General features: G+C 46.4%; 1 protein-coding gene across 2 annotated transcripts; it reads right to left on the bottom strand.

The window, feature by feature from the left end:
- Window positions 1-211: 211 nt before the first annotated feature.
- Window positions 212-13,012, bottom strand: ZMYM3 (zinc finger, MYM-type 3). 2 transcript variants are annotated; one of them, XM_006895977.1, is made up of 24 exons: window positions 12,349-13,012; window positions 11,473-11,516; window positions 11,132-11,198; window positions 10,205-10,499; window positions 9,801-9,978; window positions 9,237-9,455; window positions 8,796-8,946; window positions 8,399-8,514; window positions 8,146-8,232; window positions 7,866-8,016; window positions 7,441-7,613; window positions 7,095-7,260; window positions 6,067-6,128; window positions 5,786-5,948; window positions 5,406-5,518; window positions 5,116-5,290; window positions 4,773-4,919; window positions 3,882-3,985; window positions 3,361-3,529; window positions 2,936-3,087; window positions 2,127-2,241; window positions 1,415-1,669; window positions 519-636; window positions 212-404 (listed from the first exon to the last, which is right to left on the bottom strand). In XM_006895977.1, the coding sequence occupies exons 1-24, from the start codon at window positions 13,010-13,012 to the stop codon at window positions 212-214; spliced, it is 4,077 nt and encodes a 1,358-aa protein (XP_006896039.1). The 2 variants fall into 2 exon arrangements, with proteins under 2 accessions (XP_006896039.1, XP_006896038.1); XM_006895976.1 differs by having other exon boundaries at window positions 6,031-6,128.
- Window positions 13,013-14,548: the final 1,536 nt, after the last annotated feature.

Here is a 14,548-nt window from a genome sequence, read left to right on the forward strand (position 1 = left end):
GCCCTGAATACAGAAGACCGAGGTCCTGTGATTATCCAGTGATATGGAAGAAGGTAAAAGCCAGAGGTTCCTAGGAAAGGAAGGGAGTAGGTGAGTAGAAAGAGGCAGTCAGGACCCTTCAGAATGAGTAACATTGGCTCCTGGGCCAATCACCCTGAGAGATGTGGCCACAGAATAAACATTGGTATGAAAATGTATATGGCACAAGGGCTCAGTCTAGGTCTTCCTCCCCAGGACGACCCAGCTCCTCATAAATCTCACGCACAGCCAGAATGCGATTGAGCATGCTCTCCAACATGCTGCGGTCCATGGGTATCACAGAATACCAGAGAGGTGACTCGGCGATGCAGGATCTCTCAGGTTGCAGATAGAACACATCATTGCGAGTCCGGAGGCTTTCAGGACTGCAATGGTGGGGGTTGGGGGGGTGGGAGTAATAGGGCAGAAGATCAGTACCAAGGCAAAGTAGGTCTTTTGAGTTCTATGCTAGTATAACTCATGTAAATCTACCAACTCACCATTTTGAGAGATAGAATTCATAGAACTTGACAGGGCAGCGAAGGGGATTCATACGGTTCTCACGCTGCTCTAAGACAGGGGCTTCATCTTCTCTCTTCCGTTTCCCAGGACCAGTTTCTGTAAAGAAGGCAAATGACCTAGACTCAGAAAAGCATAGTCTCATGAAGCCACCTCCAAAAGCTCAATGCAGGGCACAGGAGGAGGGCCTTGGGATACAAAACAATCTCATAAAGAAATTACGGCAGAAAGTGGTGAGTTAGTAATCTTTCCTCTGCACCAATCAAGCATCTTTGTTCTATAACCTTCTCTGGTTCTAGCTGTCAATCTCTCTATAGAGTTATTATAGAACTTAGACTAAATGACAAAACAGACCCTAGAGCAAGGTTGACCTTGATTTCTGGGACAGAGAAACATCACCCCCAGCTCTCTGTTCATCATCTAAGTAGAGACTCAGGTTTATAGCAGGGACTTTGGGAGTTGCACCCAGATAGCACAAGGATTCCAAAGTTAAAAAGAATAGAAACTAGGTGTAGTTTCTGATATTCCCCATTACAATTACGAAGAATTCTGGAAAGCCTGCAAACTATACCCCATAGCCAAATACATCCTACAGCTTCCTAAAACACAATAAAAAAAAGAAAAGCAAGCAAGTAATATTGTCTTGAAGAAAGGAGTAAAACAACCCAGTGATCTAATTGTCACTAGCCATTAGATTAAAGTGCTGGACTTTTCATCTTTTTAAACACCGAACTGAAGGATAAACAAATTAATGGGAAAGGAGAAAGCTAACCAGGCAGTTATGGTGAGACATGAAAGGTAAAAGGAGAGAAAGGAGAAAAGTAGGTTGTTTGTTTTGTTTTTTTAAAAAAATAGAGACAAAGAGGGAGTCTCCTACCTCGCCCTTTCCTCTGGCGGACAGGAGCATAGTAGCGGATGCTCACCACCTTAGTAGTACCTCGAGGTGTGGTACACTTGCGTGATTGCCGCACTACATTCGTGAAGGAGAGCTGCATATGTTCCTCAGCTGTTTGCAGCCCAAAAAACTTAGTGTTGAAGAACATGAGGGTATTGAGAAGAACAAAGGGTGAGTAGACCCCCAGCTGCTTACACTCCCAGAGGTGTTCTTCTTCTACTCGGGAGAACACTGTATCTGCAATAGTAAAGAGGAGTCAAGAGTGATCTACTTACTACACAAACCTAACCAAAGTACTTCTCATCTCAGATGTTTCCGCTCACAAGCATCTGCAACACAATATTCATTCACTAAGTGACCACTATACAGAAACCCTGACACCTTGCTACACTACACTGCATATGGAACTTGAATTTTTTCCTTATAGTTTCCGACTGCATTTGGAGTTTCCTTCATGATCCAACTCCAAGTTCTCTTTTTCAGTCCCAAAGATAGTTCTTTAGACCTAAGTCTTGATCCCTTCCTCACATTCAAAGGGTTCCTGCCTCTCTAGCATAAATTCCTGGGCATCTAACTATAAGCTTTGCCCTCAGATTTTTTTGCGAGAAGTGGCACACCAAATGGCATTAAGACTTTTGAAATGGTATAAGAATGAAGTTAAGAATAAAGGGACTGCTAAGTTCCTATTCCTTACTGTTGGGGAGGAGTGTGGGCTGCCAGGTACTCAGAGACTTGTTGAGTTCTTGAACAAAAGTCAGGTAGTAAAGATCCGTGAAAATGTTCACCATTCGGTTATTTTCCAATAAGTACTGGAGAAAGAAAAAAAGACATACATAAAGCTAGGCTTGAGGCCTAGAGGAAAGACAATGATGCCAAAGATCCCAGAAATGGTACCCTTGATAATTAGGAAACTATGGGAAACAGTTTCTTAGGTAACACTTAGTTACCTAGGTAATACTGAGTGTTTTTTCCCAGATAGCAAGGCTATGCTAAAGAGAGAGGCTTACAGTTGTGAAGAAGGAGGTTCTTCAGAAGGCCAAACTATTGTCAACAACTATATGGCTTACCTCTCCCTGAAGAAATTAAGTATTACCACACCATTCAAGAAGCCCAACTCTACCCATCCCTCCCCTCTTAAAATTAGTTTGGAGATTAAAAAGAAGACCCAGAAAGCGATGAAAACTACTGCTTTGATTTTAGAAGTATATTGCTATCTCTTATCCTGTTTGGAATAGATTAAAGGTAAGTTGCCTGTTCATGGTAAGGAAACCAATTCATCGCTCACCCTCTAGTGGGTTTTCAGAGGCAGTAAATTGCCTGGGAGGAGAATGCCTATCTTTCACTGATAGTGCAATTGGTGGATCCGAATCCCAGGCTTCTGGGTTGGCAGCTCAGTTTCTTATTACTAAGCCACTAGAGCTCCCTAAGGGTAAGGTAGTAGGACAGAAATAATTTCTGGTGGGACTTTGCCTACTATAAGGGACAAGAATGTGCAAAGGGTACCTGCTGGATGCCAAGACACAAATAGTAGATACTGTCAGGTTCGTATCGTTCACCATTGGGTCGGGTGATTTCTCTCACAAACTGGGCCAGACCATAGTTGAGCTCAGCAGCTGAACAGGCCAGAATATCCTCTTTGATACGCATAGGTTTGGCTGCAGTGATAGGCAGTGGAGGTGGATGGGATTAAGATAATGCTACACAGCTCCCATATTAACCCTTTCATCTTTATCCCCTGAACAAATTCATCAGTTACCAAAAAGGCCCTTGATTTCAAAACCCAGTGAATGTCTCCTTTTATTTTGTAACTCCTCCATCTTCACAGGGCACCCTTTCATTCTTAGATATCTTCAGATGGCTAAGAAAGGCTCCAGGCCTTTCTTTCCCTTCTTCTTCCTCCCTGTCCCCAAATTCTTTTGCGTACTTACGGCCAAAGCGCAGCTCATCACTCTTGCTGGTTTCTCCATTGGCATATTTTGACTGTACCCAGCACTTCCAAGCATTGACACCGTATGAATAGTTGAGTCCAGTACAGCTAGGCTGACTGCTCATGGAGTCCCGAGAACAGCTTTCTGAGAGTACTAAGCGCTTCTGACCCTGGGTGGAAAGGAAAGGAGTGGAAGTTAGGCCTAAGGGATGGTGGAAGTCTATTAGGGCAGTGTACTAGCAGGAGACTGATATAAGCACACTGTAGCAGGTGACCTCCAACTCGATGGTACATAAGAACAACACTTCTATAGTACACATCCCTAGGGAAAGTTTTGACAACTCTGTGAACTGGAAAAAAGCAAAGTCTGGCTATGTCTGGCTCTATCTTAATTCTCATAGTGACGGTAAAAGATAGCTTGGGAAGGTCAAACTTAGGTTGCTGGCTTGGCTAAGAGCTTGGCACTTTGTCTCTTTTGTGCCTCCATCCTTCTTTTCTGGATCCAGCAGCCCCAGCCCTTACCTTCCTCATTGTTCGGGGTAGGTCTTGTTCAGTAGACACATCCTCAGGTCCCACCAGGCCACAGTCAAAGAGAAAGTCTACACTGGGGTTAATATCCAAAGGATCTAATAGAGGAGGAAGAAAGAAAGAAATTCAATGTTTTAAGATATCAATCCTATACTCCTCTCACCTCATTCCTATTACCTGCCCATTTCATTCCAGATAGATTTCTTATTGTCGTTGATTGCCTTCAAGTTGAACACGACTCATAACGACCCTATGAACAAAAGGCCTGAAGCCCCTCTACAACTACAGACATTTATCAAAGTTCATAGAGTTTCCGTGTTTAAGAACTGTAAGCCTGCAACAATGAATGACTGGAAACCCTAAGTCTCTGCAAACTTTCATTAAAATTAATTAAAACAAAGAAATGTGATGGAGCAAAAGTGGGAGCTAAACACCGACTTCACAGGGAAATAGGAAAGAGCAAAGTCTTCCATGGGACTTTGTTCTGAGAAATATCCAGGAAGACATCAAACTCTCTATTTTTATGATTTATTGCTTAATCTGTAGCACTTTGGTTAACATGGAAGGTATATTCAATTCTTGTAATTTTAAATTGCTAAGTTTTGTCCAAATGCATATTTTTGTAGAATAAAACATCCTCAGCAATATTTTTTTTAAAAAGTGGAAGCCACAGCTTCATTTTATTCAATAGGAACCAGCAAAGCTATAACAAAACCATGCTCAGAGGCACAAAAATCAAGACTCCGAAGTCTAAAAAACTGTATCTGTCCTATTATCTGACACTATGCCCTGTAAAAGCCTCTGTCTCAGGGTCACAAGAAACTTTCCCTTCTAGTCAGCATGAATGCTATTGCATTCAGCAAGCAAGCATAAAATCTTACTCACTCTTGGGAAAGTCTGCCTCTAAGTCTTGCCCAGGCTCATCCAAGACATTGGCCATCTTCACAGCCATGGCCAAGACATCATCTCGAGCTGGCCCAAAGAGATCACAGTCTTCCAGAAGTCCTTCTGCACTCTGATTGCTCACAAGATCTGGGAGGCAGAGAAAGTGGCATAGTCACTACAGAAATAGTCATTGTTACTACTTCCTAGCTCCCTCACAAACTTCAAGGGGTTCATCCAACTATTTCTTTATTCTACTAGGTACCAAGATTACAATCTCCACCTGCTTAGGAGAGACAAGGTGGTCTAACACCTGTCTCATTCAACACTGTTGTCCATGGCCTACCACAAAGGTCAGATGAGGCCTTGTCTAACTCCTCCGCTTCTGCAATCATTTCTGCCATAGCCAGGATGTCGGCCTCCAAAGGATTGGAAGGGATCTTCACCTTCAGCTCCTCAATGGTCTCAACAATCTTGTCTGTGCTCTCCAAAGTAGTGGGAAGAAACATGGGCACAGGTACCTAAAGGGACAAATCCCAACTAAATGCCAAGAACCATACCAAGAAATGAGACAGATGGTTAATGAAAATAAGGGAAAGTGGTGGGTTTCAGTTCTGGTAGGACTGGGAAACTTACCGGGATAGGCATTGAGAAAGGCACTGGGACTTTCTGGCAGTACAAATGCATAGGCACTGGCACAAAGATGGGCACTGGGATAGGCAACACGATCACCTGTGGCTTCCACTGTTCTGCTGACAAGAAAGATTCTCCTCAGAATTTCTATAATATTGATCACATCTCCCCAGGGAGTTATGATGCTTGCTACTTACTTGCCAAAAGTTCTAATAGTGTCACAAAGCTGCCCCTAAACCAAAGACTTCAGAACAACTCAGTGATTCTAGAACCACCACATAACATTGGTCACCTAACAAATCTCCCTATGTAGCTCCTGGCCACAAAGATGAAGGCTGAGGACTACAGAATATGGCCTGTGGTGGCTAGGTATTCTAGCTCACCTGTCTGACTTCCTTTGGACTTCATTTCAACCTTGCAGGAAACCCCTCGATTCTGCATCAGTGGTTTACACATAGCAGCTTTGTTTTTGCGGGCTGTTGATGAGGGTGGCAGGAGTGGAGGAGAGGTGGGAGCAGCTGGAGCTGATCTGGTCTTAGCAGGGATCTGCAGAAACAAACAAATATTAATTCTGACAAATATTTTATCCTCTTCTAAGATTACCCTCCCCCTTAGCTTTTGCTCTGACCTTGCCCAAACTCCCACTTTCCTCCGGCATCCTCACTGTGTTGTTGTTCTCCATTTTGGTTTTAGAGGGTGCCTGGGGCTTTGACTCTGGAGACTGACCTGAAGATAAAAACAAGGGAATGGTCTCATCTAAGGACACAGCTCTGCATTTTCATCAACCCAGCACCGGGGAAACTTCATTACGAGGTATCCCCAATGTAAACGGGAAGCCTAGGATTTCCCTTCCTCATCACTCAAGGCCTAGTCTTCTCTAAGCTCCAACAATAGAGGCCAAGAAGAGTTCTTATTTCTAGATTCTAAGAAGAACGAAAAATATTAAAATTTTTTTTTAAATCTACTTTGAACCTTCTATTCAGGTAACACTCAAGAGTTTGGTACCCCCAGAGTTCCAGAAGGAAGCTCTGGCAGCATAGTCCATAGAATGCTGTGCTAACTCAAGGCCTTTCTGGTGGTTTGAATCTTGCTCTGTGAGAGAAAGATGAGTTATCTCTCAACAAAAATTAGTTTGTCTTTGAGTTCCAGAAGGGCAAGGGGGACAGTCAAGAACCAAAATTCTTCAATTTTACTAAAAGTAGAGCTTATGCTGATACTTCTATTTCTGAAAACTAGGATCACAATCCCCACATACCTCATCCTACATGAGCAGACAACCACTTCCTAAAAATATATTCTCTATTAAAAACCAATCGAATCTAATTTTAAGGTATTTAAAACAGGATTTTCCCTAATACTTGCAGGATTCAAAAACTAAATTAAAGCATGGTTAACAAGAGCCCTGGTCAGGGATGAGGAGGTAACAGAAGAGAAAGAAAAAAGGGGCTGAGCCTAGACATAGAAAATTCTAGTCCAATTCTAGTTAGTAAGGAGCTACACTGCTAACTCAAAGTCTCTGGCAGTTTGAGGGCACCAGTGACTCCAAGGGAGAAAGATGAACAATCTCTTCCTATTACAAGTTATAGCCTCTGAAACCTGAGAGGATTGCTACAGTTCAGAATGGACTGGATAGCAGTAATTTGAGTTTTAAGCCCAATTCTAACAAGTGTATTACCCTTGCCCTGGACTCACTGTTCAGGAGGCTTTCTGGCCCACTCTGGGTATCCAAGTTTGGTTGGTTCTGTTGACTGTAGAAGCGCAGTAGACACTGCTGGTTACAAAAATGACGGATCTGCCCACGCCAATGGATGGTCTCTAGCAGCTTCCCCTGACGTTTACAGGCATGGCACCTGGCAGCCTGAAGAGTATTGACAGGATGATCAGATCTGCCTCCCTTAAATGTGCTGCATTCTTTCTCTAGTGACTGGGCCATTTAGATGGCCCCTCCTCACCTTGGCCCAGAGACGTAGCCATACACAGTCCATGCATCCTATCATCCTTTTCCCTTCCTTTCTAACCTGCTAATAATCCTCCTTACCTTGCAATACCACAACAGGTACTTGCTCTTACAGTCCTCACTGCAAAAGTCCCAAGTGCTGCCATCCAGTTGCTCAGTGACTCCTCGCTGGCAAGTCTGGGAGCAGTAAGTACAAGTGATGCAGCACAAGCCCAATTTCTTAGTGAAGTCCTGTTTGTACAGCAGCACACACCCTGAAAAGAGGGAAACAGGAAAAAATCTAGAAACATCTAAGAGTATGAGATTCAACCTTTCTAAGATGCTGCACTGGAAATCTCTTAACATCTAAGCACCACCTCATATCCAAAGCCTTGATATACTCAGGAGTTAGGACAATGCTAAGCAGAAGGCCCTACCCACTGATAGTGTTCCAAAGACTTCTCTCTTCTCCACCATTCTTCATGACTATAAGGTACAGGACCTTCTACCCATCTCCATGGCTTTACCTTCACTGCAGAAGCTCTTTTCCACCCCACTAAATCGGAGTTTCTCATGCAGGAGTTTTTCTTGCCGGCAATGCTCACACTGGGACACCACACCCCGAAGTCGCTTGAAGTCCTCACAGCAATCACGGCAGCAGAATTGGAATACTTGGTCCTAGGGTAAGGAGTAGGGCAGGCGGGACAAGGTTGTGACATTGAACCTGGCTAAAGCCAAGTGAAAGGATCCTTTCAGACAAATGTCTGGATATATGGCAGATGTGGGTGGGGGATAGGAGGGTCTTACCTGCCATTCCAAGACCTCAGGTTTGCCACTGAAGAGGCTGTGGCAGTAGTGACAGCTCAGGTGTATGCCCCCTTCAGGGCTTGTGCGCTGGAGGGAAGATAAGTGAGGAAGAAGGGGCAAGATGTGTATGATGGTGGTGGTAGGGAGAGGGAGTCAGGCTTATTCACTGCTCTGCCCAGGCCTACCTACCCCCAATTTTCCTACCCTCTCTCTGTTGCCAAACCCTTAATCCTTGGTCCAGGGTCCTGAGTACCTGGAACTTGGTCCAGCAACTGGGGCTGCAGAACTGGTAGACTGTGCGATCAACCTTGTTGTAGTAACAGGGGTCAGAGAGGCTGCGGCGGCAGAAGCTGCAGGGTCGGGGAGGGCCTGGGGCATAGAGAGAGAGACACACAGGGAGGGAGAGAGAAAAAGAACACAAGCAAGAGAACAAGAGCAACAGCAAAAAGAAACGGGAGGGGGAGAGAGTTGAGAAGAGAAAGAAAGGACAGAGTACACAGAAGGTGTAAGGCAGTGCAAAGATGGAACAGGAAATCCATGGGAAGATGTGGTTGGGGCTTAGGTTGGGCAGCAGGGATTACTTAAGAGGGGAATATGGGAGGCAGAAGAAAGACCAGCAATGGTCTTAGAGAAGAGGGCTTTGCACCTACCAGTGAGCCCTGCCTGCTTCATTTTGTAAGAAGTGGTACAGCACAGGGAACAGAACAAGCTGGTCTTGCCATTACGATCCACGTGTGAAAGCATCTCAAAGTTCTTACACAGGGTCTTGCACCAGATACATGGGTACACACGTGTATTTTTCTGTGAGGATGAGGAAGGAGAGGCTGAGGCTGGATTTGTCCCTTCACTTTTATTTGTAACATTTTTTTAAACATGAAATAGTCAAGCATACAAAAGGTATAGATGATGATGTAACATAGACCTGTGTATTCACCAGCCAGCTTAAAAACAAAACATAACAGATACAATTGAAATCCCATTTATTATTTTTATTTTTCTCAAGACCTCAACCTATCAGGCACCTTTATTAAATTACCCAAGAGCTGCATCCCCTTCCAAAGCCCTCTAATTCACTACTCCCTCAGCCCCACCTTCTTGTATGCCCCCAAGCAGGTTGTGTTGCAGAACCGCTTTTGTTGGCCCTCGTGGAAGAGGAGCTCAGGACCAGGGCTTCCCGTCTTGGTGTAGATGTAAGCCCCACACTGGTCACAACAGTTGGTTTTTAGTCCCTTGTTCGCCCGGAATTTGGAGAAGCAAGAATCACTGCAGAGTCGGTGCACCACGCTGCCATTGCTGACCTCATGCAGAACCTGCCACACATGCACACACACATATTCTGAGCTAGGGATTGGTCACTACCACCCACCCCTACACAAGGACATATTCCCATCTCACCCTAGACCGTCACAGCAGAGAATGGGCCCAGGGACCCCCCAACCTGCACATCAGGCTGCCGACTTGATGGTAAGGTCCTGAGGCAAGGAGGGCCAGCCGCATACATCCTGGAGAAGCTCTATCCTTGAATATGCTCCCTCATGAAGGCTGGCTTTCCTCCCGACTCCCCCTTTTCCAGAGCATGGCCCCTGCAGCCTCAGGATTGAAGGGGATGACCAGGCTCTGTAAATCACCCCGCCCCCTTATGCAAGCTTCCTCACCTCTCCAGTCTTCTGGCATATGCTACAGCGAGTGGCATCAGTAGGTTCCCCAGATTGGGGGAGTGAACGCTGCTGCTGGGCCTCATACAGAGAAAGACAGACTGATGTGCAGAACTCATGGAAGGAGCCTCCCGAACCAGTCTGTGCCACAACTGAGTCCTTGGTGTTCCATATCTCCCTGGAGTTGGGAACAAGTTTGAATATTCACCCAGGATTACCCTTTCATTTTATCAAATTCCATCCTGCTTCTGGTATCAATGACCAGAGCCAAATAATCTGACTTCCTCCCTAAAATGTCTCTCTCCCAGTACCACTTTGCTAGGTTTTTTCCATTATAACCTCTTATTTATCCATTACTCCCAGCCCCATCCCTACCATCCCCACACCCTAGGTCCCTCACGCACTTCTTGCAGAAGGTACAAGGTTTTTTGCCTGATGGCTTCTTGGAGAAAGTGGTAAGACAGGATGAAGAACAGAAGAGCTGAGGCAATCCCTTGCGCTGGTAGGCCGTCTGCCCTTTCTGTAGTGGTGTCCGGCAATGTGCACAAGTCATCTTGGTGCTCACTCCAGAACGCCCAGCCCTTTGTGCTACACTTGAACGGAGGGACATTCGAGGAGAGCGCCGGGGCCGGAATGGCACAAAGTCTTCATCATTGGGGTCATCTACCATGGCATCAGAATCCTCATCTGATACTGGAACTGAGGAAGAGGTGGGAAGGCAATGAGAAAAGGTCATCCAATCAGGTCTCCAACCATCCCAGTACTAACAGTTAATCAACTGAATCATGACACTGGGATCTCCCTTATTTCTTGCCTTTATACTTAATTTCTCCAAGCCACTGGTGGTTATCTCACTTAGTTACTTTCACCCTAGGAGGTGAAAGAAGTGTTCTATGTGAGATTTGGGGACAGGAATAGAATGACGTTTTTCTGTGCCACTGAGTCACTTGCAACTTATGTACAACAGCTCTGAACCCTGCTCTAACCTGAGCCAACCTCATTTGTCTCTGACACACCTACCTCCATTACCAGAGTCATCTCATCAAAGGTCTTCCTCTCTTGCACTGTCCCTCCACCCTCCCAAGCATGATGTTCCTCTCCAAGGACTACTCTGTCCTTGCAACATGCCCAAACAACAGGAATCTCTTCATCTTTACAACCCGTTTTTCATTTCTCCCACTGTCTCAAGTTCCCACACCAATTTATAGAAGACACTTCATGTTCTGCATGGAGCTGAAATAAAGGAGCTAGAAGATATACAATCTGCCATATTCCACTTTGTGTTCTTCAATTCACAAATCCCAGATTATACTTCCTCTAGTCCTACTCACTGCTCTCAGTAGAATCCACAACTTCAGGTTTTGGAGGCTCTATTCTTCGGACACGTTCACTTCTCTTCTGTACCTTAGAAACATGGGGAGAGAAGTTGACACGAGAGGCAGGCTAATGGACTAGCTACATTAGTAAATGATTTGGGGGACACAAAGATAAGAAGGGGGACAAAAAGTATAGTACTTGGCCCAGGAAAAGGAAGAGGAAGCTGGACTTTCTCCTTAATAACAGTAGATAGAAGAGCTCCTTCCCTCCTCTTAACTCTCCATACACACACACTTTCCACAAAATATAATCTGAGAGGAGAAATCAGACTCCTTTCATTCCCCTCCCCCCTCACCCTCTCAGGTGGCTTCTCACTCGCCTTCCCAGTCAGGCCATCTCCTGCAAAAGAAGCAAAAGGCAGCCTAAATCTTGAGTCTACTCTCACCATCCCGATTCTAGCCCAATCTCTACCTACAGTCCTGGGAAATAAATTACTTAAAATTGAAAGGGAAAACTAAGAGTGTCTGTGACTTCTCAGGGTTACCTCAGACTCTGTACTAAAGGAGGATGTGTTTATGCTCCATGAGAAGAAAAAATAATCCTGCTTTTTCCACAACTTTCTTGTCTCTAGTTACTAACAGTAAACAGAGAGAATACAACTTTCATCCAGAATTAATATTTTGTCAACAAAAAAACAAATGTAACCACCCAAAGATAGCAGGGGGAAAGAATAATGTACAGGTAAGTTATCCTGACCTCAAGTGGTTATATAATCCCTAAGACCTTGATCACACCTTGGGGCAAAATAGGGGAGAAACAGCCTCTCAATCCCAGGCTGCCCCTTCCACTGAAATCATTACAGTCAGTGGCTCCAGAATCTAGTTATCATTCATTAAATCGAGAAATTCCACTGTTATCTAGAATAAAATATGCAGAAAAATCTTAGAACCAAAAAGCTGGTATTCTAAAATTCTTAGCAGAAGGACCCTGGCACCAAAGGCTGAGGTAAGAAAAAAGGAATCTCTTCCATAAAATCCACTCCTTTCTACCACTCAACATCTCACCCCAACTCCTCCCCACTGATCTGTTTCTTACTTTCCTTTCTCTTCTGATTACCCACAACTCCTCCCTCTGTACCCTATTCTTCCTCTTCTACTCCCCCCAACATATGCCCACCCATCAACCCCATCCTATCTTCAGTTGTGATTTTCCAGCTGTTTAAACAGCCTACCTGGCAAGGAAGGATGTGCAGGGTGACTAAGAACCCCAGGTTTGGTCTGAGAAGCATTAATTCCATCCCCCAGAGTCTCTCCCAGTGAAGGACTGGGAGGGCCATTGGGGCTCTGTGGTTGTCCTTGGGGAAGCTCCTCCTCTTGTCTAGGGGAGCTCCTTCTCCCTGTAGCTTTGGAAGTGGTCTGATCTTCAGTATCAGGAGTCTGCAGAGTTACTGGAGAATCTGGAGCTAAAGGCTCTAGAAGCCCCTTAGGTGAAGAGAGATTTACCCCTATACCTGAATCTGGAGGTATCACTTCAGGGGTCTGGACCCCTGGTCTAGGCTCTAAGGTATGATCCCCTGTATCCCAAGTAAGGGTTCCCACAACACCATGGTCCACCTCTGGGGGAGATGGAGCTTTATACAACAGTCCCCCTAGCCCCAGTAGCTCAGTAGCTCCATCCAGGACTCCAGGGTCTTTTTCCAGACTGGCAGGGGTATCAAGCAGGTCCAGGGCTCCAGAGGATGGAGAAGGACCAGGGGGTGCCCATCCTCGAGTTGGGACAGTCTGGGATTCCAGCAGGTCTTCTCCAAATTCCATGTCTACTGGAAGGTCTCCAGCCAGGGGCTTCTCTGGTAGTGTCAAAGGGTCAAATGGATTGGGGAAATCACTGGGGTCCATGAAGATGGGTTCTACATTAGGTATATAAAAGAAGACAAAAAAGGTGGTCTTAGCCAGAATTTCTTCTTATATAGACTCTGGGACACACCCTATCACCCACACAAATTTCATGTGACTGGCCCCTAACCACCACAACAGACAAGCATTTCCAGACCTTAGCCCAAATGATCACTTTTCGTCCCCACAACACAGCACCCTCTGTGGAGAGGCGTTCCCTTGCGACCACGCTAACCAAGCGGTGGGACGTTCTACCCTCCAGTTTCTTCCTCCCCTCCACCCCCGCCAGCTACTCACCAGTTCCCCTCCCCCCTTGCCTTTCACACCCACCTAACTCGAGCTAATGGCCCCCTTAGAGGTTTCGCCAACAGGAATTCCCTCCCCCACCCACAATCTCAGTTTCTATCCCACTCCCCTAAAGCCTTCAAAGTCCCCAGTCTTTACCCACCCAGTCTTGCACCACCCCCCTCCCCGCGTTGCCTAGTCCTACAGCCCTTCCCCCTACTCCCACAAACTGCCTTTCGAGACTTCTATCCCCGGCCCGTTACCTTTCAGGGTCGCTCACTTCTTCAGACTCGTCCACCCTTTCCCATTGCTCTTTCAGTCCTTCCTTCGGTTGCCCACCCCCCACCACAGGCATTAACAGGAAGACATTTTGGAGCTACGATCTCTCCTTTGACTCCCCTCCAAGCTCCAGTGAAATCCCGCCTACAGGCTTGAAAAGGCCTGAACCCTACCTGCAACAGGGTTAGTGCAACAGCTGTAAACCTAGAACTGCAGATAGAGAGGGTCCCGTACTCCTCCACCTCCTTCCCTACCAGCCAGGACAGGGGTCGCGGCCCCTTTAAATGGCAGCGCCGCTCACAGCGCCCAGCACTCTGCATCAGGCGGGCGGGAGGTGCCAACAACGAACCTCATTGGCTGGCTTGTGGAGGGGGCTCGCGAGACAGCGCGGGCCCCCGCCGCGAGACTCCCAGCCCAGTGGCCGCCTGGAAATTGCGGAGTGGAGCATGTCCAATCTAATTGGAAATGGATCTTGAGGTGCCCCACAGACACATCCCGGCCCCGTTAGTTGAAGGGGAAAAGATAGCCTCTGGATATTTTGAAGCCTGCCCTACGAAAGGTTGCACTAACCCACAGAAAAGCACAATCTACACGCACCTGCCTCCCTTACCTAGCCCAAAAGTCTGGCGCCCCGTCACACCCAAACCTGCCCTATCTCCTGGAGCCCACTCTACCCGTGATCCCCTCCTCTCATTCAAATGGTTCCTGGTCCCTTCCCCCTACCAATGCTCTTGTGTTCAACCACCCACGCCCCAGCGTTCAATCCCTTCAACAGTCCCTACCTACGCCATGCAGCAGGCGCTTGCTAAAATAGCCCTCCCCCAATCCTCACCACTCCAGGGCCCGCCCCCAGGGCGACAGTTGAGATTATGACTGCAGAGGGTCGGGAATGGCAGGGACTCAGCTCTCACGTGCCCTCCTGCTAGTCGGCAGTCTCAGATCCCCCGAACTCCAGTGTGAGAGTCAAATTATGAG

The sequence above is a fragment of the Elephantulus edwardii genome, unplaced genomic scaffold (assembly GCF_000299155.1).
Source record: "Elephantulus edwardii isolate Elephantulus edwardi_28Jun2011 unplaced genomic scaffold, EleEdw1.0 scaffold00178, whole genome shotgun sequence".
Lineage (NCBI taxonomy): Eukaryota > Metazoa > Chordata > Mammalia > Macroscelidea > Macroscelididae > Elephantulus > Elephantulus edwardii.